At 36.4% G+C, this 25,472-nt stretch overlaps 3 protein-coding genes across 6 annotated transcripts; 2 read left to right on the plus strand and 1 right to left on the minus strand.

Annotated features, from left to right (window-relative positions):
* Positions 1-305: 305 nt before the first annotated feature.
* LOC125215155 (EEF1A lysine methyltransferase 1) lies at positions 306-2,740 on the plus strand. The gene is made up of 4 exons (XM_048116485.1): positions 306-732; positions 1,315-1,473; positions 2,150-2,231; positions 2,494-2,740. Exons 1-4 carry the CDS (start codon positions 373-375, stop codon positions 2,643-2,645), a joined length of 753 nt encoding a protein of 250 aa, XP_047972442.1. The 5' UTR covers positions 306-372; the 3' UTR covers positions 2,646-2,740.
* A 167-nt stretch (positions 2,741-2,907) lies between these two features.
* LOC125215153 (zinc finger CCHC domain-containing protein 7-like) lies at positions 2,908-7,098 on the minus strand. Its single transcript, XM_048116484.1, has 9 exons — positions 6,931-7,098; positions 6,558-6,599; positions 5,713-5,910; positions 5,050-5,166; positions 4,794-4,940; positions 4,260-4,421; positions 3,845-3,964; positions 3,650-3,763; positions 2,908-3,508 (listed from the first exon to the last, which is right to left on the minus strand). The coding sequence occupies exons 2-9, from the start codon at positions 6,579-6,581 to the stop codon at positions 3,368-3,370; spliced, it is 1,023 nt and encodes a 340-aa protein (XP_047972441.1). The 5' UTR covers positions 6,582-6,599; positions 6,931-7,098; the 3' UTR covers positions 2,908-3,367.
* Positions 7,099-9,804: 2,706 nt separating this feature from the next.
* Positions 9,805-21,766, plus strand: LOC125212478 (ubiquitin C-terminal hydrolase 12-like). Of its 4 annotated transcripts, none has more exons than XM_048112661.1 (32): positions 9,805-9,986; positions 10,359-10,446; positions 10,678-10,831; positions 11,026-11,183; positions 11,693-11,958; positions 12,066-12,284; positions 12,381-12,489; positions 12,568-12,683; positions 13,741-13,839; positions 14,277-14,386; positions 14,493-14,567; positions 14,811-14,889; positions 14,966-15,112; positions 15,201-15,281; positions 15,364-15,483; positions 16,498-16,620; positions 17,433-17,510; positions 17,628-17,716; positions 17,807-17,915; positions 18,047-18,115; positions 18,211-18,321; positions 18,729-18,784; positions 18,886-19,066; positions 19,176-19,277; positions 19,361-19,432; positions 19,697-19,762; positions 20,111-20,176; positions 20,462-20,548; positions 20,637-20,753; positions 20,860-20,934; positions 21,054-21,140; positions 21,298-21,766. In XM_048112661.1, exons 1-32 carry the CDS (start codon positions 9,957-9,959, stop codon positions 21,337-21,339), a joined length of 3,381 nt encoding a protein of 1,126 aa, XP_047968618.1. In that variant the 5' UTR covers positions 9,805-9,956; the 3' UTR covers positions 21,340-21,766. The 4 variants fall into 4 exon arrangements, with proteins under 4 accessions (XP_047968618.1, XP_047968622.1, XP_047968621.1 ...); XM_048112665.1 differs by having other exon boundaries at positions 10,362-10,446; XM_048112664.1 differs by having other exon boundaries at positions 9,806-9,986; positions 18,886-19,063.
* The last annotated feature ends 3,706 nt before the right edge of the window (positions 21,767-25,472 follow it).

Raw genomic sequence — 25,472 nt, forward strand, 5'->3', positions numbered from 1 at the left:
AAGATAAATAAAGCTCAATGTGCAGTAAATGAGATGATGCTCGCATGAGGTATATGGTATATGTCCTTCCTTGCACCAAATAGGGATGTCCTAGTGATATGGCAATGCAGTACCTAGTCCTAGTGACGTGGCAGGAGGGTTTTTTAGCTAGTTCTAGTGCTAGTCCGCCGAGATATCCTTTCTATTGTGGATGCTTAGTTCTAAAATGGTTAAAATTTTATTAATTTAATTTTACAGTAAAGTATTTAAATAGATTTAATTTTACGCCCTTGAATATTAATTTTAGATAAAATTAAAAAATAAATAGAAAAACCTACAGATCGCAACCCCAATAAAGCCTCCACTCTTCTCACCGTCTCTCTTCGCCGGAAAATGACGTCAACCGACGGAAACCTCGTCAAAGAACCCAAAGCTTCCTTAAACGACACCGTAGTTGTTAATAGCGTCAGCGCAGATGAAGAAGACGATATTCCGATGTTGAGCTCTCACACTCTGGAAGCGCTCAAGGAGTTCCTTGCAGAACAGAACCAGGCTGCCGCCGCCGCCGAAGAAGCTGTAGACGCAGACGGGGAGGAGGTGTCTCTGGTAACGGAGAATTGGAATCTCAGTCAGTTCTGGTACAACCGCCAAACTGCCGAAACCATCGCCGCCGAGGTCGCCGCTCTCTCTGAAACGCTCATTTCCCCTCGCGTCGTCTGCATTGCTTGCCCTACTCTTTACGCCTATCTCAAGGTAGCCTCCGTTATCGCTTAATCCGTCTGTGTGTTAGAATCGAAATGTGTTTTGTTCTGTGCATATTTTCACCCTTCTTCATTTGAAATCAATAGAGATCCTTATCGAATGGAATGAATTAACACAAGGAAGGAATGGATGGGGTTTATGATGTACTCATTCCATAGCACAGCGTACAATACGAGCTCGTCGGATATGCTTTCATGTTGATTGTCTCACTTGGAATCGAAATGTTTTTTGTTTTGTGCATACTTTCACCTTGAAAGTAATAGAGATCCTTATAGAATGGAATGACTATTCTCACAAGGAAGGAATGGCTAGGGTTTATGATGTTACTAATTCCTAAGCACAGCGTGAAATAAGAGCTCGATGCATATGCTTTCCTGTTGATTGTCTCACTGGTAGTTACTAGTTAGATTCACCCCTTCCTCGTATAGCTATTATAAATGATATTATCATGATTTGAAAGTATTGAGGAAGTACGATTAGAGTGCAATCGTGCATTATTATAGATTTTTCAAGAGTTTCTATTCAGTTTTCAATTACCTGCAATTTAACCGCCACGACATTGGGGATTTTCAGAAAATTGTTCCGGGAATACCAGCGCAGCTTCTTGAGTTCGACAAAAGGTTCGAGCAATACGGGGATGACTTCACTTTCTATGACTATAACCAACCGGAGGATCTTCCGTCATCGTTGAAGCACTCGTTTCCAATTGTAGTAGCAGATCCTCCTTACCTGGTACATGCCATTTTCCTGGTGAATTAGGAGAATGTCACTTATGAATTGGAAGATCGTTGGACATATTTTTGTATGATTAATTGTGTTCTACACATCAGCTATCCTCCCTTTTGGTAGGATTCATGTAAAGCGTCATTTAAAATAAGACTATATGGAGTTGTAGTAATAACTAACCAGGGTAAACAACTTTCTTGGGTCTAATTGTTGAAATGCGTTTGGTTTGAGGAATCTGTCAGTTTGGAATGTGGGATTTAGTTTGAAAGGATTTTAAAACTAATCAAATTGGAGTTATTTCCAAACCCATCTAGTCACTTTAACAATAGGTTTGGAATGAAGCATTCCATATGGACGTTTGACTATGAGTCAAATCTTGCAAACTAGACGTAATGTGAATGATCTTTTTCTCTAGCTGATGTTATGTTTTGTCTCTTTACCGATTCTTCATTATTCATTATGGAGATGGATAAAACTTGTCTTCTGCAGTTTTGTTCTCAGTTTTAGTGTGTAACTTTCTTATTTCCTATTGTTGAGATGTGTTTTCACTTTTCATTGTTATATCTAATTCAGTTAGTAGTACTTATCAAACTTGAATTTGGCTTCTCAACTAGCTTAGCTATGACTTTTGTAGCAAACTTAATTTTTGATGTAATTCAAGAACTAATGATTCTATTAACAGAGCAAGGAGTGCTTGGAGAAAATTGCAGAAACTGTTAAGTTTCTATCTAAACCAGGAGAAAGTTTCCTACTATTACTTACAGGTAATCTTTTGACTCTCGTTTTGTTTCGTTGAAGTTTTTCAGATGTGGAAGCTGGATATGTTCCTCATGAACGCAATACAAGTCCTAAGCTTTTGGATTTTCGATTTTGTCTTGCCCACATAAACAATGTTGAATCCCATCTGTGATGTTCTTTACATGTGAATGGAAATTTTTCTTCTCTGCCATTGAATGGCCATCTTAAAATTATGCAAGTGGGACTGTGGGAGGATAGAGTTTGATGTTCCTCAACTCTTTTGTATAGGTGAGGTGCAAACAATGTTGGCTGCCGAGCTCTTAGGCTTGCGTCCATGTGGTTTTCAACCTGAGCACTCTGGCAAACTTGGTAACGAGTTTAGGCTCTTCACCAGCTATGATCCCGGAGCAAGGCTCGGTGGATGGCAACACGATATATAGGACCGTTGTGGCTCCCCTCGCTTGTGATGTCGTAGTTGATACTGTTGTTGTAAGACTATAGCTTTAATTTATAATTGGGAGAGAATTTTTCTTGATATCTTTTCTTCAGTCCAAAATTTTGCAGGTTTCTTTCGATAAGTTATTTGGGACCGTAAGTGTGTGTGGATAATGAATATATTTAAGCTGACTTTAAGTTGATGTCAATTCAGATCTCTCACCATAAACTGTAAAATACATTTATATAAATATATTAGTGGCAAGCTTGTAAAACTCTGTAATTCTGTTATACATCAATGTGAAAAGCATACAATGATAGTTTCTTTGCTGAAAAATGGTACATGTAGTCTCTTCTCTCTCTGTTAAGAGATGTGTTTAAAAGTTCTATTTTCCGTACAACAACAAGAACTCGAAATCTACCCAAGGGAAAAAAGGGAAAATATTTGAACAACAAATTCAGTTCTCCAGCGGTCGGTCGCATTGGCAGATGTTTGAAATGAGACAAGGCCAACAACACCGATGAGCTCGACATTCTACCCAAGGAAGGGGGGTTTCGAATCTGACTATTAGTATGTGGTCCAAGTCAAAAGTTGGATGCCGGGGTTGATACAAGAGTTTCTGAAGTTAGGCTTCCAAGTGTTGTGAAATCTAGTGTATGGGCAACATGCGCTCGTACCTGCTGGGAATCTAACATGTTCAGCCCGGTGACTTGGATTGCTACGTTGTTATGGCTGGACGTGTGCTGTACTGCCAGAATACGAGGCTGCACCTGTCGGCAATGGTGCTAGTGCTTGCTCGGGTTTTTTTCTTCTGTTTTTGCGAGCAAAAAATAACCTCGTCCTTTCAATTTTCTTTGCGGACCTTGCCTGTGGAAAAGAGTCCATGCTTGTGTTAGCTGATAACTTACATTTAGTATTCTCAAATGCCCCCACACACAAACATATGCATATACACACACATTAAGAAAGAGAGGGGGAGAGTGACTCCTCAATGCTTTTATAACAAACCTTTCTCCGGAGGCGCTGTTTTGGGGGGCACTGTGTTGAGGAATGACCCCTCTCTTTGCATTTGCGGCAAAATAGCTGGAAATCAAAGGTAGGTATATTCGATTTTGAGCATTCCTGGAGAAACAAAAGCATTAAGTTGGGCAGTCAGAAGGTAATTAGCAAGGATTGATAAGTTTACAAGTTGAGAAGGCATACCAGACCAAAATGGCCAGGCTGCCCACAACGGTAGCACGATGCTTTATTTGACCCCTCCTCCTCTTTGTTATCAAGACAGCAGAGATGACCAGGCTGCTTGCAAATATAACACTCGATAGCCTGTTGAAGATTAAGTATTCCAATTAAACCTTAAAACGTAATTTGAAGCTTGCTAGCATTAGGGAAAAAGTTAATCACACGGTTGCGAACTTGCAAGAAATGCATTTTTTTGCAACATCCGCTCTTAAAAGAAAGAACGCAAAAGTTGACTGGATATTCAGAAAATAGCAGGCAGAAGCTATATTGTTTCGTTACTTTGACAGGAATTCCTAACAGAGACAGAGAATGAGGGAACACTGTAGTTATTTTAGTAAAATAACACTGAATAATAATAAGAAAATACAGTGTTACATACCTTGAGATCTTCAGGGTCATAGTTTTGGGTACACGAAAACATGTCGTGGCCTGTATTTCCACATCTTAAACATGGAGTTGGAGTGCTATCCAGTTCACTGTTTTTATTTGGGCAATCCTTCATCAGATGGCCCTTTCCAGAGCAAACGATGCACGCATTGGCCTGCCAATCCAAGAAGGCGGAAAATGAATCATGGAACTTTCTTCCAGCAAACAACTTTTAGCATTGTTATGGACATCTAGACGAGCATGTATGTTGAGTGTTGAGGCGCACGGCTGTAAATCATGTACAGTTATTGATTTTTCAGTGCCTAGAGATGGGTTTTTCAAATAATAAAATCGATCTCAGAGCTAGCTATGGCTCCCCATTTCTACATAAAAGGCAGCAGAAGTAAAGCAAATACTTCTTGACATAGTTGAACAAGTAATTTTTGTTGAAACATTTAAGAATTTCGGTAATGGAAACAGGTCTTAAAAGGTAAAACCAATCACTGTAAAGTAAGAACTCCTAGAGCATGTTTTAGAGAAAAATGACCTTTTTGCAATTATTTCCTGGATGGTCGATGTCACCACAAATATAGCATGATTTCTGCCCTTTGTTAGCTGTGCCTTCGTCATCATCTTCACTGAGTTCGTTGGCTAGCCTAGCAGATTCTGGGCAGTCGAAATACCTGGGAGCTCGCTGGATCAATAAAGTCATTTGAGATACTTAGGTTTAATAAGCTAGCATGCCATCACAAACAATTGTGCATCAGGTCGCATTAACCTTTCAATATATCCCAGCTACTTACAAGAAGCTTTTTAAGTATCAGATTTTGCCTTCTAGCCTGTGATTCCTCATCCACCAGCAAGCTCGCCATCACATCATCACTTGCTCTTTCTGAATTGATATCATAGTCATTATTAATCTGCCATGTGTGAATTCAAATAAAGTGTCTATCAACATGAAAAGCCATGGGTAAGCTATGAAGAGTCATAATTCAAATCTTAATTAGATAAGTATGATCACTGTTTAAGAGTAAAATGAAATGTTTACAGCCAGCAGGAGAATATTCGAGATAGTATTCTGTGATCATTAGCTGAGATAAGATAACTGAAAGTGAACAGGTAAGTGTGTATTGGGTATTCGAGATCATTTGTCTTTATGCATAGGTGTATTGCCACACAAGCAAGAATGAAGAAGAGCGTGTCATTTCTAGAAAATATCCCATGGAAGGAAGTAAAGAGGCAGCTCTGAATCAGGCCCTATTTTATTAGAGTAGTATATTGATTGCCTACAGACTACAGTGATTCCTTTTAGAAAACATATACAACAACACAGATGCCATGCGCATGGTGTGAACAATATTTAGTAAATATTGGTTCAATGATGCATTGTGAAAGGCTTTTATCTATAGCATAAGATGAATCGTTGACACTTGATGAGAGGTGAGCAAATTAATTCTGTTACTCACATTGGCGTCATACTCTCCAACCCTTTCTTCTTCTGTTTCCGAAGCCTGGATCCCAAGCTCTTCGATGGGGTCTTCTGAAGATGATGCCAATGAGCCATACCCAATATCCACTCGCGTCACATCAGCAGCATCAACATTTTTAGCCTTCTTTGCAATTTGAGTAGTGTGAGCTAAGTCTGCACTATCCAAACCGGTACCCTAAAAAGGAGAAAAAGAGTCCAGAAAACATAAATAAATAAATAATACATGAAATTCAAACTAATTGAAATTTCCAAAAAGCTGGAGCCTCAAGGTGAATTGATCCAGTAGGATACATAGAAGCATTCCTTTCAACAGAAGGTGATCAATCCTGCTGTCTCATGCAAGAGAGCAGAATATAACTAGATCAACTATTGCATTACTGTTTAATTAGGTCAAACCGCTGCTCAGTGACTGAATTTCTAATCTATCATAGATTCATAATATCGCACTGCATCGTCATCTATATCAAGGTTGACACAGACACACCAAGAAAAATATAGAACATATCTTATGCAAAGCTTGTTTATTTCCATGTAGTGCTTCAAGCTTGAGTACTAATCTCCATTGCTTCATTTAGAGAAAACCAATAAGGTATGATAAAGATCAAAAAATCAAAACCATCATATCTATCTGAAGTCCGAATCATAAATTTTGCGCAACTCCCTTTTCAAGTACAGGGCATCTAATCATCAGAGGGATAGGAAATTTATACACTGATTTGGACTCTAAAGTTGCCTAATTCTCCTAAGTCCTTTAACACAACAATTATGCATCAAGTGGCAAACTTATGAAGATAGCATAGCAATGAACCAAATTCGACTTACGGTGTCTCCTTCTTCAGATGCCATTCTGTTGCTTCACTCCCCCTGAAAGAACCAAATGTTAGCCAATATTTTAGTCCTCGATTGGGGAAGAAGCAATACAAGAAGACATGCAAATCTCAGGTAAATGTGGATCCAATCAAGTAAGAGGGATTTCATGAATTTGTTCTTGCTTGTGCTGTGGAAATCCACAACTTCACATTTCAGATAATGAAACAGCAAATCATCATTGCAAAGCAATAAACAAATCACGAAAGTTTCCCCCTTTCTTGAAGGAAAACAGAGAATAACAAGAATGTTGCTAGAATCAATCAATATCTGAATTGAGCAACATAAAATTAACTAAAAGGGGAAACATTAGATGGCACATTTGAACCTAAAATCTGCAGCTGCACTTCCAAAACATCGCAAGCATAAACTCTTTCTCCCGCAAATGTGATTCTTGATTTGAGTAACACAGCCGCAGCTATGAGCTCCGCCTTCTCAGACCGCCGGAATAATTCACCGGAAAAGGAAATAAACAGAGCGCTTTCGCCCATTTTCCTCTCTGGGACGCATTTAAATACACGAGAGTGCTGGTGGAATTGCCAACGTGGCATCGACCGCAATTTTGCCTCGGTAAAAATCTGACCTTTGGTGCGTCAGTAAATCCAGGGAAATGGGTAAACTCCATAATCATTTTGGCAGCATATCTATTTGTCAAACAAGATCTATAAAATTTTGATTCTAATACAATTCCAAAATGTGGTTTTTTAACAATATTGTCATTCATTTATCCAGTATTAGAAAACTTTAGATATGATATTATAGTATTTTCACAATAAATATTTGATATTTCTTTCTTATAGGAATATATGTTATGATTTATGAAAGAGTACTAATTTATTCTTGCAAAGAATCGTATAAGAGATCACTGTATATCTTATAGTATGAAATACTTGGACTATGTAGTCCAATTTAATAAAGAACAAAAAATGCAACTTAAAGAGACTAATTATTCTCATTTTCAATTTGTAATTGTATTCAAATAAGCCGCTAGAAGCGTCTTTCAGTATCTACTATAACAAAATCAGTCGGTTCAGTGGATCCAACCCGTCTAGAGGTTGAATCAAGGGGGAAGGTAGAAAGAATTATTCGATGGAAGAGACGAATGTGATGTGATGGGCTTCGTCGACACTTCTAAGGATAGATGGTGTGGATCTTCTAAAAGTAAAATGTATTGTATTCAACAACAACAAACGAAGTTAAGCGTTGGAGTGTGATTGAGACCATCTTCACAAATACTCGACCGAGTGGCATGTTGGGAAAAATGAGAAAAAACTATTTGAACCTTAATATTAAGTCGAAAGCATCAATGCTAGTTATAGTGATTGACCTATGATTCAAATACATCGAGATGTAGTTTATACTACTCCCTCCGTCCTCTGTAGTAGGGGTGCTTCTTTTCAGCATGAGATATAAGAAAAATTGTGTTAAGTGAGTTAAGTAAATAAATAATAAAATATAAGAGTAAAAAGGTTGAGGGATGAACAGAAAATAAAACAAGAGGAAGAAGTGTTGTTGCTTTTTGTGAAAATAATGATTTAACTACAGTGAGACAATATAAAGAAATAAATTCGACTCAACTACGTAGGGAAGGGAGTCGAGGGACGGAGGGATACTATATTAGTGATTGCCCTAATGAAACTTGAGCCGTAATAATATAGTACTACTTGAATGCACTAAAGAATTGATGGAACTAACGCCTATTATTCTCTTATTTAATTGTTATATTCCTATGTTCTTATTGCTTTAATAGTTGGTATTAGTTCTGTTAGATAATAATCATCCTTATAATTCATTAGTTCAAATAGTATAAACAATTGAAATTGCAAAATTAAGTTTAGATAGTTATCCGTGAGAATACAATGCTCTGGATTGTCATGGATTAGCAATAGTAAAGCCTTTTTTCACAATCCAATCACAAATTCCTTCGGCTACATCATCAAAGCTCTTCCACAGTTTAGCCATTCTCTACGCCCTTCTCATAGCCCTTTCAACAGCCTTCCCAAAAGTCATCCAATTTAATTCATTTTAATTATTGGTGTTTATCAAATACTAAAAGGAAAAGTGCAATGGATTGTATACATAGAGTAGAAATAAAAAATTTAAACAATTATGGTTAGAAATAAAAAAACTAAACAATTATGGCTCGACAGGTGCTAGCGAGTAATAGGCATCGAGCTAGCACCCAGCGACCGCCGAGCTCCTCTCGGCCTAGTCCGTGCTCTTGGGCGCCCCTCCCCTTCCCCCACAGCTCGGCTATTGCAATAGGACCCTAGCCAACCGCCGTCCGCTAGGTGGTGGCTAGGGTCTTATTGCTAATGCTATCATAGTTACACCGTTGACGTGCAACTTAATAAAAAAATAATGATAATTAAGAAGAGACAACTAATTTCAACGATGATAGACACATATGTCCAACAACGTCTACTGACAACCCAACCTACCTCAACATTCATTGTCTCGATTCCGATATTTTCAAAGTCGACACTCTTCCATTCAAGAAGTAAGTGATGAAACAATAGATAACAGATGTATGAATCAAGTTGTTGTGGTATATGACCGTTAGTGTTTTGACTCGTGTGAGCACATGAACATGCCTCTACCCAAAAATTAGATTTTTTAATTTTTTTTAATTTCATTGGATATTTTTTAACTTTACTATGGGAGAACAAATGCTATTTTAATACTCCACATGTCCTATAAAAATATGTCACTCTCTATTTCCGTTCGTCCCATAAAAATATGAGCATTTTCATTCATAGAAAGATGTCCACAACTAATTACCTATATTTAGTAAGTTATTTATAACTTAAATCACGGACCATCATTATAAATTATTAAACACAAATAATAATGTGAGTTTCATTATCCACTAATAATAAATTAACTACTATTCTCCTCGTCTTTTATACTTTATCAATTATACATTCATTTTTATATTATTTTAAATGCATGTATTTTTATGATGTAATGTTAACATACTATATAGTAATACCAATAATTGATAAAGAGATTAAAGTCATTAAAGTCTTAAAATCACATCAAACTCGACAGCGTCGAAAATTCCAAAGTTCTAATCCGATTGACCAAAATGCCCTCGTACTGTTATTCATCACACGTCGTGATTTTGTTGGCTAATTTCCCAATCCCAATTTTGCCCCCTTCAATTGTGAAAACACCCAAATTATCCCTATCGAATGTCGAGACGAGACCCCATCACTCAGAAATCCCTCAGACCTTTCATCTTTCTCTCTCTAGCTCCCGCTTTCTCTCTCCTCTGTCTCCCCCTCCTCCCCCTCTTTCTCTCCCCTAAACAACCTGCATAGTATCGATCCGTCGGCTGCTGTCTCTCCAGCCATGACGATGATGACTCCTCAGCCGTTGGATGTAACTCCACTATCCTATTCACTCTCATTTTTCCATATTTGCTCATTTTCGGCTTTCTATCGTTTCCGTGGTCTATTGCTGTGTGTGTTCATGCATATTAGCAATTTGTTTGCATTTTCTCCAATTCATGCCTTTTGCCGCAAGTTTAGGCGTTTGTATGGTGTGCGGGGGCTGAATGGTTGGATCGACTAGGGTTTTGCGTGAGCGAGAAAGGAGGTTTAAGCTTAGTTCAATTTGAATTTATTGTAATTGTGCTGATTTAGTGAGAATGATTGAATTCGAGATTGTGACTTCTGGAATGAAGCCTAATTTTTGCTGGATCAAGATCAAGCTCATTTCTTTCTCATTTCTATTTTTGCTTCTGGACTTTAGCAGCAGGAAGATGAAGAGATGCTGGTTCCACACTCGGATTTAGTCGAAGGTCCTCAGCCTTTAGTCGAAGGTCCTCAGCCGATGGAAGGTGCTTCACTCTGTTACACTATTGTAATTGTTGATGTCTGTTTATAAGATGGAAGCACACATACATGCTAAGTACTGCCGTGATTTGGTCTTTTGAGTTTTATGTCCTGGTTACATGTGGCTATGTCATTGTTGGATTCTTCATTTTTTATGATTTATAAGCAAAACTTATGATTCTGTCTTTGTTTTGCTGCAAGTGTACTAAAATTAGTAGCTTTTTATAATTTCCTAGTGGCACCGGCCGACAATGACAACACGAGAAGTGTGGGGAATCAGGCAAATGAAGAGCCACAAGCATCACGTTTCACGTGGACAATTGAGAACTTTTCTCGACTGAATATGAAGAAGCTATATTCTGATGTCTTCACTGTTGGGGGTTATAAATGGTAATTTTTTGAATTCGAATATGGCCTCATTCATGATTCATTTACGTTCACGTGTTGGTGGCATCCGAAGAATGAAATTTATTATGTTTGTTAGAGCTACTTAGCACTTTATTTCTTAAATTTCGATGTTGCTTCACCTTGTATTGTTATGGAAAGCAACTTGATTGCCTTTTGACACGAGTTTCCTTCCGCAGGCGCGTGCTTATTTTCCCGAAGGGAAACAATGTGGACTTCTTGTCGATGTATTTAGATGTGGCCGATTCGGCTACCTTGCCCTATGGGTGGAGTAGATATGCACAGTTTAGCTTGGCTGTAGTCAATCAAATGCATAACAAACTTACAGTGAAGAAAGGTATACCCAAGAATTAGATCTGTTTTGATGCAATTATGTAGCTAAAGCTTGATATGTAATTAAGTATTGAGACTCAAAATAGAGACTTTCATGTGTCTGTATATGTATATGATCGTAATATAGGTTTTTAAATAAATATCTCTTCATTGATTCATGGTATAGGTCCTGTATTGGATGCTGCAAGTTTGTAAACTAGAAGGCAAAGAATCTAGAGTTATGCTGATACTTTTCCTTCCATATATACATGGCAATCAAGATACTGATTTTTGTAAATCTTGCTTAAATGATTCTCAGTTACGTACAGGACTTTTATCACGAAATCTCTTCTAAACATTTTATTTGATTGTATTATTGGTCTGACAATAATACTGATTTCACTTTGAGTGAGTACATTGGCTATAAAATGTTGAAAAAATTAATGCTGTCTACATTCTGTCACTTTGTAAAGCATTTGCTACCTAAATCATGATTGTTGTGATTTATTCTTCCTTTGTTTTTGTGCTCTGTAGACACGCAACACCAGTTTAATCAAAGGGAGAGTGACTGGGGTTTCACATCTTTCATGCCTCTCAGTGATCTTTATGATCCCAACAAGGGGTACCTCATGAATGATACCTGTTTAGTTGAAGCCGATGTTGCTGTACGCAAGGTTATTGACTACTGGGCATATGACTCAAAGAAGGAGACAGGTTATGTTGGGCTTAAGAACCAGGGGGCAACTTGTTACATGAACTCTTTGCTGCAGACTTTGTACCATATTCCTTATTTCAGAAAGGTTATTTAAGTTTGCAATTTATCTAGTTCTGAATGGCCAATATTTAATTATTCAAGGCCATTATTAGGGAAGTATGGTGAAGCCTTACTTTAAACATGTTATATCAGGCCGTGTATCATATGCCAACAACGGAGAATGATATCCCTACTGGGAGTATCCCTTTGGCTTTACAGAGTTTATTCTATAAGCTCCAATACAATGACACCAGTGTGGCTACAAAAGAATTGACTAAATCATTTGGATGGGACACTTATGATTCATTCATGCAACATGATGTTCAAGAACTTAACAGAGTTTTATGTGAGAAGCTTGAAGACAAGATGAAGGTACTGAAAATTCCGACATAACAGACCTCCTTGAAGATTCTTTTCTGTACTTATAAGGTCATTGTGGACTTCTTTTTTTTTTCTTTTACTGGACAGGGAACTGTTGTCGAAGGGACCATACAAAAGTTATTTGAAGGCCATCATATGAATTATATTGAATGTATTAACGTGGACTTCAAATCAACAAGAAAAGAGTCATTTTATGGTATTATTTCGTTCTGAGGATGGCCTTTGTCTTTTAATAGAGATGAGTTTATCTTAACAGTTGTTCTTGTGGGTGCAGACCTTCAACTTGATGTAAAAGGTTGCAAGGATGTTTATGCTTCATTTGACAAGTATGTGGAAGTAGAATGCCTTGAAGGAGATAACAAATACCATGCCGAGGAACATGGTTTGCAGGTATGTAATTCCTCTACTAGATAATGATGTAGTTTATCTATATCTATATATCTTTCTTGAAGGTTGAAAACTGCAAGAATATCTGTGTGCTGCATGATAATCTAGACCTGACTGGGAAAGTTACATTTCCATTAATTGAAGTTTTTGAAGGAATGTTAATCTGTCTTGTGTCAGCTATTTAATGAGAATAGTTCAACAGTCTATAAATGTAAAAAGCTTTTGAAATAGTCATACATCTATGGAACTCTGGCCTTCTTGTGATTAGTCATGCACCAGAGTCAATGTCAATGTGACTCTGGTGCCTCCAATGTATGATGTTGTAATAGTCATGTAATTTATGGGTCGCGATAAGTGAATTTTGATTGAGAGATTGTTAATGAATCTCAACAACATACTTATAACGGTAGACCTCTTGGTTTGTAAAACTCTGAAGTCGTCTGCCCAGACAGATATTTATGGATACACTACATATGGATCATGCTAGGCACCTGTCTGGATTATGATACGGTGGAGGGAAAAATTGTCTTTGTTTCGTTATTTAGAGATATGGCATGGCTATCAAGCAAATTTTATAGCATTCAACAGATAAAAATGTATTGACATTATGGGAGGTGCATGCTGTTTTTTGCATTGATAAAACAATCCATCTGTACTTGACTTTGACAAGTGAAGTAATTTGTGGACTCATTGTTGTGATGATGGCTACACACTGAGTCCAAGGAACAGGTCATCATTGGAAGGAAATCTTGTTAGGTTGGTCTAATAGCAACAAGATTGCGGGGAACAAAAATTTCTTTTCATTAGAGGAAGACTTTCATTATTCTGTTTGAATGTCATTTCAGATGGCGTCGTAAATTATGGTAGTCATGACAGATGCATTCTTTTTCATTAGATGCAGCAGGGATTGACCAATCACAAGTATATGAAAATTAAGTTAGCTTTATTTAGGATTTACAGTTTCTGTATGCTTTTATTCGTATTCCTTATGATTGATACAATGTTTCTTCTACACAAGCTTTTCTCTACATATTAATTAAAATCTTTTTTTAAATATTAGGATGCCAAGAAGGGTGTCTTGTTCATTGACTTTCCACCAGTTCTACAGCTTCAGTTAAAGCGATTCGAGTATGATTTTATGAGAGATACAATGGTGAAGGTTAGTGGCTCACACCATAAACTTCTTCATCTCAAGAGTGGATTTTTCACGAGTGCTTCCACAAGATCCAGTTTTCTTTTGCTAAATATAATTGTTCTTGCTTCAAATCTCTTTCATGATATCGAAATTGTGCTTATACTGAGATGATGGTGCTGAATTTGTTCAACTGTTACAAACTGTCCCAATCAGTTATCGTGTAAATTTATTATGGCCTCAGTTTGATCCCTTGTGCTGGTGGCTCATTTTTGCTACAGCTCCTCAATGTAGATGAGAAAAAAAAACCATTTGACCTTTCCAGCTTGGTTTACATAACTAGTGCATGCATAATCAATATTTTTTCCTAATACAACTTTCGTTTCAGTGCTTCAATGTTTATGTATGATGACCTTCAAGCGAAAAATAGGTTTTGAATCAATTGTAATTTGTCACTGATGCAGATAAATGACCGCTATGAATTTCCATTAGAGCTTGATCTTGATAGAGATAATGGCAAATATTTATCACCCGATGCTGATAGGAGTGTACGGAATCTTTACACGCTTCATAGGTGATTGGACCCCTTAATATATACGTCTATCCTCGCATGTTCTTCTGTCATACCTTTGACCTGAAGCTGATAGAGGATACTTGTCTTGCTTGTTTCATGTCAACAGTGTCTTAGTTCATAGTGGCGGGGTGCATGGTGGACACTATTATGCCTTCATCAGGCCAACTCTTACTGATCAATGGTAGGTCTCAGTACTTTTGAAGAATCTATTATCCCTTGCTCTTGTTCTTCCCTTCATATATATATACTTAGATATACATGGATACTGAATGGTTTGGAGCTTACCAGTTCTATCGTGATCACTGCACCAAGACATGCAATTATTTGTTACATTGGATGAGTTTACTTGGTCTTGTCTTATGCTCAGTCTCATCCTGCCATTGTATATTGCATATGCACTTTTGTGCAATGGCTCTTTTTTCAGGTATAAATTTGATGACGAGAGGGTCACCAAAGAAGATGTGAAAAGGGCACTAGAAGAGCAGTATGGTGGCGAGGAGGAGGTGATATGTCTGCTTTTTGATATTTATCCTCTCAAACTCTCTATTGTAGTGGTGCTTATGTTCATTTATGCTACAGTTGCCACAGACAAATCCTGGTTACAATAACACTCCTTTCAAATTCACCAAATACTCGAATGCGTACATGCTTGTGTATATACGAGTGAGCGACAAGGACAAAATAATCTGTGATGTGGATGAGAAGGACATTGCTGAGCATCTTAGGGTAATATTTATGTTTTGTACATCTGCTATTTCTTAAGGTAATTTTTTCATACTCTTATCTGAAACTTGACATGCCCTACTTAAACCAGATAAGACTGAAAAAGGAACAAGAAGAAAAGGAAGATAAGAGAAGATACAAAGCACAGGCTCACCTTTACACTATTATAAAGGTTATTTTTTCTCAACAGGCATTCTCATGTAGACTTTACTTTCTTATTCTTGAAATACATTGCTGAAGCATTTCCGATGCAGGTTGCTCGAGATGAGGACCTGAGGGAGCAAATTGGAAAGGATATCTATTTTGACCTTGTTGATCATGATAAAGTCCGTAATTTCCGAATCCAGAAACAGATGCCTTTTAACCTTTTCAAGGTACTTTCTCTTTTGCTTGAATTTAGGGAAATATTTATTACCCTAAATGTAGCTTGTTGTGTGATGAAACATATTATTCTGTGATACTCCCTCCGTCCCCCAAAATTCGTCACCATTTGACTCGGCACGGGTTTTAAGAAATGTAATAGAAAAAGAGTTGAAAAAGTTAGTGGCATGTGGGTCCTACGTTTATATATTAGTTTTAAAATAAAATGTGAGTGGGAATGAGTTAGTGGAATGTGGGGTCTATTACCAAAAATGGTTAAAGTGAAAGGTGACAAACTTTTAGGGACGGACGAAAAAGGAAATAGGTGACAAATTTTCAGGGACGGAGGGAGTAATATTTTTACTGGATGAAGTGAAACAGTTCAATTATAGTTCCTTGATGGTCTGGTCAGTCGTAGTGATTCTATTGGTATTTCAGTAAACCAACAGCGATACTGATAAATGATGTAATTATGCACAAAGTGGGATCATTTGTTTATTCTGGATCTAAATTTGGTGATGGCAGGTAAGATCACTTGGAGAGGAAGTGCTAATTTTAACTTACCTAGGATAACACTTAGTTGAAGATAGAATGCATTTGGAAATAGTATGCTTCATCTTCAACTTTTCTAAGTAAAAACATTAAATGCTACACTACAAAAATCCACATAGAAATTTATCGATGAGTCATGCATGAGATTAATAATAATAATAATAATAATAGTAATGCCAACCTGTTCTAAGGAATGCAAGTGCAAACGTTAATGATGCTTAAAATTAGAAAGATTTATTTTTCCAAAAATCCTGGGTTGATGCTTAAAATTAGAACCCTTAATCAGTATTCCTGGTTGTTTTTACTCTTTTCCGTCACATTTGGTTCTTTACTGCAACGCGCATTTCTCCCTTTCTGACTCTGTGCATGTGCATATTTCTTTCCTTTTCCTTTTGATTCATCTCAACATCATGAAGCATTTTTCATGTTTCATGTGAAAGTACATGTCTCACTTATGTCTATGCTTATTTTTGAAGGAGGAGGTCGCCAAAGAACTTGGTATACCTGTTCAATTTCAGCGCTTTTGGATATGGGCAAAAAGACAAAACCATACTTACCGCCCAAACAGACCATTGACACCCCAGGAGGAAGCTCAAACGGTAATTATGTTATCTGTGTTACTATCTGTGTTTTATTTGCATGGGTGGTTCCCATTTTGATGGTGCTTGTGGCACTCATTGATAGTATCTACAGAAACTAAAATGTCATAATAGGTGTGCACTACCTACTTTTAGATGGGTGGCCTGCTTATATACTTCTCTTTTTTTTTTTTTCCAATTTTTTTCTTTATGATGCCGTTGACAAGCATTATGTCAATTATAATTCTTGAGGCATTGAGTGTTTTATTTGGCTTCTCTATGTTAATTCTTGTTTGTTTCTTTTTTATGCGTTCGGGGGGTTGTAGAGGAATGGGGATGGAGGAGAGAATTTAACAGTTTTCTCACATTAGAAGGTGTACTTGTTAAGAATCAGCGGTCCTTTTTTTCAAAAAGAAAATGTTCCCTATTTAATCAATGAGACATCGAATGATTTTGTACAGTTTTACTTCCTGTTTGTGTATGGTTGGTGATGCTTCGTTTCCAACTATCGTCATAAGAAGGTGTGCTTGTTAAGAATAACAGTCCTTTTTTTATGAAAGAGAAAAGGTTCCCTATTTAATCTGATACATCAAGTAATTTTGTACTATTGTTGCTTCCTGTTTTGTGTATATGATTGATGATGCTTCGTTTCCAACTATCGTCTTAGGCTTTCTGTACGCAGTAACTTTCTTTCCCAGTTGGTTTTAGCTTTGCTAAATCTTATTTATTTGATTGATGCTTCTTCGATTCCTGTGACTCAGAATGCTTAAAAGTGGCATTCAATTTTTCCTTGTTATTTTGTTTATTTTCTTTCTCCTGCTTATGTTGTGCAGGTAGGAACACTGCGGGAAGTATCAAATAAAGCCCATAATGCAGAATTGAAGTTGTTCTTGGAAGTGGAGCGTGGACCGGTATATCTTTTGCCAATAAAGAAATAATATATACTACTACTACTTACATGTGTATTGATATGTTGTAGGTATTTCATTTATCCTATTCAATGTGAGTTGACTGTTTTCAAATGATAGGATTTACAACTGGTTCCTCCCCCAGAAAAGATTAAGGAAGACATACTGCTATTCTTTAAACTCTACGATCCCCATAAAGAAGAGCTCCGGTACAACATACTCAACAAAAATGTAGTGCATCATTTTAACTTCTAAGAATTCTGCCTGCTAATATGATCATTGAATCATTCTTTTTCCAGATATGTTGGCAGGCTTTTTGTAAAAAGTACTGGCAAGCCTCTTGAGATCCTAATGAAGTTGAATGAATTAGCTGGGTTTGCTTCTGATCAAGAAATTGAACTCTTTGAGGTATGTTGTGTCACTATACAATAGTTCACATCTGGATTGTTCTGTTGGACAATAGGATGTTACACATAAGACAAACATGTATTATTTTTCTTGATTTATAATTCACGGAACATTATTTCCAATGTCTACAGGAAATCAAATTTGAGCCATCTGTTATGTGTGAACGCCTTGATAAACGAGCTTCATTTCGGTTCAGTCAGGTATTTTCTATTTTATTTACTATAAATAACTTGTATGTGTCTCTTTGTGTACCATATGCTAAATCTCTTTGTCTCTCTCTCTCACGCACACACAGATTGAAGATGGGGACATTATCTGCTTCCAGAAATGGCCACCCCCTGAAACTGACGAGCAAGTTCGGTTTGCTGATGTTCCTTCATATCTGGAATATGTGAAAAATCGCCAGGTTGACATTACTCCCCCTCCCCTGTCCCTCTTCTGAGTTTTGCGATTTTTTCTTAAGAAATAATTCATGAAATGTGCTGTTACTCAAGCTTTTGATCTTTAAATGCTGCCAAATATCACTTAGTATTTTTTCCATTCACTCCCTGCCATTCTCTTTTCAACTGTTTCTTGGCAAACTTCGTTTTACTATAATTTTATGTCAACACTCAACTCCACCTCATTTCATTGTTGAGGGGTTGGCTGTACCAACTTGGTATGTTTTCTTAATATTCTATGGGACTTTTGACCGAAACTGATGTACATGTGCGAAAAGCTAGTCTTGGAAGTTCTTGTGTGTAACTAGTATTTGCACCCTTTGACTCTTTCCCCTTTACCTCCGTTCCTCAATGTGTGGTTCAACTCTGGCAGATTGTCCATTTTCGAGCTTTGGAGAGGCCCAAGGAAGATGAATTTTGTTTGGAGTTGTGAGTACTATCTGATATCACTTATCGACTCTGTTTCATTTGAATTAGTCAGAACCCTTTTTGAGATAAGTGTGTATAACCATTTTTGACTTGACGTACAGGGCAAAGAATCACACTTATGATGATGTTGTGGAACGAGTAGCCCAACACCTTAGCTTGGATGATCCATCTAAAATCCGGCTTACTCCTCACAATTGCTACTCCCAGCAACCAAAGCCCAATCCTATCAAATATCGATCAGTTGATCATTTGATAGACATGCTTGTCCACTACAATCAGGTGGTTCTATTTTGCTCATTCATGGGCTAATTGTAAGCAGAGAGTATGCAAGCATTCTTCTGGGTTGTGCAATACTATTACTGACCACAGATTATTTACTGGGTTGTGATAGATATCGGATATACTCTATTATGAAGTCCTGGACATCCCTCTTCCAGAGTTGCAGTGCCTGAAAACTTTAAAGGTTGCGTTCCATCATGCAACAAAAGATGAGGTACCAAAACTGACCTACCCTTGAAAATTTCTATTAATCTGAATCCTATAAATCATTGACATGTTTCTTATGTTTTTTCTCAGGCTACAATCCTTAATATTAGGTTGCCTAAACCTAGCACTGTCGGAGATGTCCTCAATGAAATTAAAACAAAGGTAAGCTTGGTTCTCTGCAATTTGTAATCAATTATGTAAACATGGAACTGCTTTGTGTTCAATGAATGCCCCATGATGTAAGGGAAGGGTAAACATTTAATTTAACAGGTCATGAAACTGATTCATCATTAATACCTTCACTGCTATTTGGAGTGTTTTCTGTTTAACATTTTAAAGCAAGTTTCCTTGGTGTTAACTACAAGGAAGTGAGAGTATATCATGAGCAGCTTGATGATATCTGACATCCTTTTTATCTAATGATAGGTAGAGTTGTCTCAGCCAAATGCTGAACTTAGACTGCTTGAAGTTTTCTATCACAAGATTTACAAGGTAATGCTCTCTATTGTGACATTCTTTTTTTTTCTTTTCTGAACAGAACTGCTGTGACATTCTGATCTTTTGATGTTTGTGAATGCCTCTTTGGAATTTACTTTGTTTTCATTCTAGGGATTGGACATTTCTGCTTGAGGAGGATTTTGTTTTTCATTATCTTGTGATAATTTCGGTTGGAACAAAATGTCAAATGTGATCTTGTTGACGTCCTGTACACTAAACTGTTATGACATTGACGTCTTTTCACTATCTTTTTAGAAGTTATGATTTGCAGTGTCCTTAGATCACAAAACTACATTTACGTCCTAGACTCATAATCCACATGCTGCTCTCTTCATTTTACAGATTTTCCCTACCCATGAGAAGATTGAAAACATAAATGATCAATACTGGACGTTACGTGCAGAGGAGGTATCTTTTCTCAAAATATTTTGTCGTTGACACTGCTATATTTGTTTATACTCTTATATGGTTGAACCATGCCTGCTGTATCAAATGATACAAGACATGCTGTGACAACAGTCCAAGATGTAAAAAACATAAGTATTTTTCAAACATATTTAGTGGAAAGTGGTAATCGATTCTCAGTTATAAGATCATACATTACATATTTACATTTTTGGTTGGTTTGTATTATCTTACAGTATGTTTTATGTTTGTTCATCTTATAAAACCTGATTTCTTGCTCTATGTTAGATTCCGGAAGAAGAAAAGAACTTGGGGCAACATGATCGCCTGATTCATGTTTACCATTTCACAAAGGAGACTGCACAGAATCAAGTGGTACAATATATGTACAGGATTCGGATTCTAATATGCATTATAGAATAAACATTTAAATTCCTTAACTTTTTTTTGTGTGGTCAAACAGCAAGTTCAGAATTTCGGTGAACCTTTCTTTTTGGTCATTCACGAAGGAGAGACATTAGCAGAGGTCAAAGCACGAATTCAAAAGAAATTGCAGGTCCCAGATGAGGAGTTTTCTAAGGTACTACCATTTGCTGTCGAACCAATATATGCACTTTGCTAAGGTTTGGTTATACCAGGAGACCGGGAGTTTTCTAACTGTTTTGTGTACCTTCTTAACTATTCAGTGGAAGTTTGCCTTTTTGTCATTGGGACGTCCAGAGTATCTAGAGGACTCGGACATTGTGTCAACCCGTTTCCAGGTCTTTCTACTTTTCAAATCTTTCCTTTTTTTGGCTTAAGTTTTGGTATCAATCATGCAATTCAAGCATTTATCAATGCTAAGTACGTACACTGAGGAATTTGCAATTCTCTCTTTCAGAGAAGAGATGTATATGGTGCCTGGGAGCAGTACCTGGGGTTAGAGCACTCAGACACGACCCCCAAAAGGTCTTATAATGCGAGCCAGGTAATATTTTTGGACATACTTATTCATTTTCTTCATTTATTGCTTACCACTTATCTGATAATATTGCTAAACTTTCAATTGGCACATCAAGTGTATGAATACAATTCATGATGGTTCATAATTTATTGTTTCCTTTTGGCCTTTAAAATCATTGCAGAATCGCCACACATTCGAGAAGCCAGTAAAAATATACAATTAAGACCTATTCCTGCTAATCTTAGATTGCACGACTCTGATGTCACAAGGACAAGTTCTGAAATCTTCAAGCATGGATGATGTAGAAAGGTGGACAAAGCACGTTGAGGGTTTCCCCCTCCCGTGGCTTCACCAAGGGATCTGGTGGTCTTTTTGGTTACTATGATTATGATTACTACAACCTTCTCTTTGTTACTCAGATGGGAAGCGGAGCCTCCACTGCTATATGTATGTTTTTTTTTCGTGGTTGGTAGTTCTTGGACTTCTCATCTTCCCCAAATTTTCTGGTTTTGAAGTAGCAGTTGGAAAATTTTACCTTGTCATTATGTGTAATTTAACAAGAGATTTTTTCCAGATTGGGTTGTAAAGTGGGTATAGTTAGGCCTTACATTTGTTTAATGCATCTTATATTGATTTTGATTTGAACACAACCCTATATACCCCCATTCCCTATTGGCTAGAAGCACGTGTACGTATCATTCAGCTTCCTCCGATCTCTTTGTCAGTGCAAATATGTACGCTATGCTTCGAAACACAAGGCCTTTTGTAAAGCAAGGGCTTCATTTACATAAAACTAAACTAACATGATTTCACCCGTATACCATAATTTATTGTATGTTGTTGATAGGGCTGGCAATTTTGGACACGACACGATAATCCGACACAAATCCGCACGAAAATATTGGGTTTGGATCAAGTCTTATTGGATGCGGGTTGGATGCGGGTCGGGTTGGGTAACCCGTTAAAAATTAATATTAGTATTTTTATTTTGAGTAAAGATAAATTTACAAAAATTGCATACACAAAATGCCATTCAAATTTTAAAAAGGATAATATTAATTTATTTTGATTAGATAGCATCATTAATTACATATTTTTGTGACTAATTTAACCTTATTTATAATTTTTCATTTTTCATTTGTATTGTAGTACAGATATGGTACCAGACCCTTATTAAAAGAAAATTTTTAGAGAGAATAACCATCCATAGTTGTAATGGAATAATGATGGAATAATTTTTTAGTCATTTTATTTAAACTATCACAATGATATAAAGATAAATAAATTGCTTTTTTTTTACAAAGTATAAATTAGGAAAACACTCTTTTGTTTGGAAATTCTCTCATATTATTTTTGAAACCATTGATATTTTATCATTAATTTCTAACTTTTAATTTTGAAAATAATATTATACATATTGGTTGATTATTCTATCTAAAATTATTAACAATATAATATGGGTCATTCAATGATGAGACATTGTTGGACTCAATACATATAATAATAATACAACATTCAAATGTATAGCACTTGCTACATAAATCGATAAGATCATGAAAATTTATTAGTAATACTATATGATAAATCACAATATTTTCAATATTTCATTTACTGTATTATTTTAATATTACTTTTATAATTATTTCCATAGTGTGTAATAATATCATAATAGAGATGGTATGATGATAACAACATGTGGAACACAACATGTAAGTTGTAACATATCCTTTAATTATATGACTTGCTATATAAATTGATATATTTAAATAGTATGATAAACCACAACAAATTTTAGACCCATATTATAAAATTAATTTATGATTAATAATCTGCTATATTTTATAATGCATCAAATGATACATAAGAGCTAGTTCGACGATAGAAGATTGTTGCTCTCAACGTCCACCTAGGCGTGTGACACTTCAAGTGTATTAGTTAATATATTCAAAATATATAATTATGTCTTCATTCATGTAATTTTGGATAATAATATTAAATGACCATGTAATGACCCTACTTTGCATATTTCTCCATGTGTTATAATATATAGAAAATATTTGACATTACAAGCTTCAAATTATATTTCAAATTACAAAAATTAAAGTAGTCGAAAGAAATGAAATAAAATACAATGACCGTGAGAGATCCAAATGAAAAATAGTACTAAATCAATTAGTGTTTAGAATAAAAGGATAATTTGAATAAATTTATGAAAAATAAGTTTATACTTATAGATACAAAACGTTAATTCAGGTATTATGTAGTAGCATAACTAATCAACAAATAATTATATAATATAATTTATTATTATTATATTCTTTTTATTTTGATTTAATAAGTTTAATTTAATTATTAGTATTTTCGCTCTTTTGAAGCAATTTGTAATCGTGTTGTTATCGTGCTTAGGTTGTTGTCGTGCTGTTATCGTGTCGGGTCAACCCAAAGTGGTTTTTGTCGGTATCATGTTCAGGTCGATATCGTGTCGGGTCAACCCAAAGTGGTTCGTGTCGTTATCGTGTTCGGGTCGTGTCCGGGTTTGAAGGTGGCGGGTTGGGTTCGTGTTCGGGTTTGGGGTTTCCTTAACAGGTTGGGTTCGGGTTTGGCCTTATTGGGTTGGGTCGTTATCGGGTTGTCAGCCCTAGCTGTTGATAATTAATTAATTCATGAAACAATACTGTCCATACGGGGAGTGATCAATTGCTAACTCATCGTTTAATTGCTAACTACAACTAATTTAAGGCCATAGGATTTTAGAAAACGTGTGGTCTATAATTTGCCACGTGTAATTTTCGTTTTTATTAATTAAATCGAAAAAGATAGAAAAAACTCAAAATTAGGGTTTTTGATGAAAATGTCAATATAGTGTTTCAAAAATATCAACTCAATGCTTTGAGAATGTCAACAAAATGCTTTAAGAATGTTAATCCATTGCTTATATTGACATTCTACATGTATTATATTGATATATTTTATATAGTATGTTGACATTTCTGCTTGTACGAAAAAATTAAAAATTTTGAATTTTTTTTCAAATTTTGACGTCGGAACATATGCATGTATGATATCGTTGGAATCCTTATGAAAATATCTTTAATTTGATATATGTTATATGAATTTAAAGTTTTGGGATTTCTTTTAAAAGTTAGTTATAACTAAACATGTAGTTAATTGACATTAATACCCCTATTGATATTTTTTGGAATTAATCCTATGGCCTTATTGACGTTTTTCGTTGATCGTATTGATATTTAGGGATTAATGATCTAAGTCCTTAATTTGAATATCTAATGGCTATTATTTAGTTATAGTTAGTAATTAAGTTATAAGTTAGCAATATAAGACTCCCCCTCCGTCCATACATTATTGTATAGCTCAACAAGGGTTTACTGCCATTTTGAATGCATATTGCTTTATCTAAATACGGTCGAAAGAGTTTCGAGCAAGTCAAATTTGGTTATAAAAAACAAAATAGATTTGCTGTTTTTGCCATAGATATCTCTTAAAATATTACTAAACCGACTGTCAACAGATAACAACAATTACAAAAGTAATTAGAGGTAATCAAAATGACCTATTTTCATTCAATAAACAAAATTAGCCAAACAAATACATCTACTACGCTGGATTATGAATCGATGATATTTATCACGTGGAAGAAGGGAGAGTGGCGGATTGATCTCCTCCATCTCCAATTCAAAAACCCCTCCAAGCAGAAAACCCCAAAATCATGGCCTCCGTAGCTATAATCCTCTCCCAATAATCATCCGTAAAATAAATCGCATTCTTACTGCGCCGCCACATTCCCGCCACGTCACCCCACTCCCCTCCTCCGCTGTACGGACACACCATGTAGTCCGTCAGCGCCCCCTTCTCCGGGGAGACTGCGAGGCGCAATGATCTCGGGAAAGAAGCGCTAATTATCGTCGTCTTTGTAGGAGAATCATCGCTCAAGCTCCACGACTCGACTTGCAAACCGGGGGCTAGGGCGAAGAGGGTGTTTGTTGCATCGCTCGTAGTAGGTCATGCCACGTGGAGTCGCGCGGAGGGAGGGGTTTTGGGAGAGGATGAGTTTGGTGATTTGGTGGTGGTGGATTTGGGCTTGGGAAGAGGAAAGGGTTTTTTAGGGTTTGGTCCAAGAAAGCGAGATGAGCCAATGCATTGGAATTGTGTTGTTTTTGAGGTTGTAGAAGGAGAGGTGTTGGATTTTTTCAGTGTTTTCGTCAGCATGAGGAATGGGAAGAAGAAGAAGAAGAAATGGGAAGAAGAAGAAGAAGAAGAAGCCATTCATTTGATTCAAGAATTTGATTTGAGAGAGTTGATTTGGACAGAGAGAATTTGATCGAATGTTTTGAATGA

The sequence above is a fragment of the Salvia hispanica genome, chromosome 3 (assembly GCF_023119035.1).
Source record: "Salvia hispanica cultivar TCC Black 2014 chromosome 3, UniMelb_Shisp_WGS_1.0, whole genome shotgun sequence".
Classification (NCBI taxonomy): domain Eukaryota; kingdom Viridiplantae; phylum Streptophyta; class Magnoliopsida; order Lamiales; family Lamiaceae; genus Salvia; species Salvia hispanica.

Bases quoted from the DNA above. Each gene is read 5' to 3' on its own strand.
- LOC125215155 (XM_048116485.1), top strand. From the start codon at position 373: ATGACGTCAACCGACGGAAACCTCGTCAAAGAACCCAAAGCTTCCTTA. The intron at 1,474-2,149 runs GTACATGCCATT...TTCTATTAACAG, and splicing joins TAGCAGATCCTCCTTACCTG to AGCAAGGAGTGCTTGGAGAA. The intron at 2,232-2,493 runs GTAATCTTTTGA...TCTTTTGTATAG, and splicing joins TTTCCTACTATTACTTACAG to GTGAGGTGCAAACAATGTTG.
- LOC125215153 (XM_048116484.1), bottom strand. From the start codon at position 6,581: ATGGCATCTGAAGAAGGAGACACC. The intron at 5,911-6,557 runs GTAAGTCGAATT...TCTCCTTTTTAG, and splicing joins CATCTGAAGAAGGAGACACC to GGTACCGGTTTGGATAGTGC. The intron at 4,422-4,793 runs GTCATTTTTCTC...TTGGATTGGCAG, and splicing joins CAGGAAATAATTGCAAAAAG to GCCAATGCGTGCATCGTTTG.
- LOC125212478 (XM_048112661.1), top strand. From the start codon at position 9,957: ATGACGATGATGACTCCTCAGCCGTTGGAT. The intron at 17,916-18,046 runs GTATGTTGTGTC...CAATGTCTACAG, and splicing joins AAGAAATTGAACTCTTTGAG to GAAATCAAATTTGAGCCATC. The intron at 21,141-21,297 runs GTAATATTTTTG...AAATCATTGCAG, and splicing joins GGTCTTATAATGCGAGCCAG to AATCGCCACACATTCGAGAA.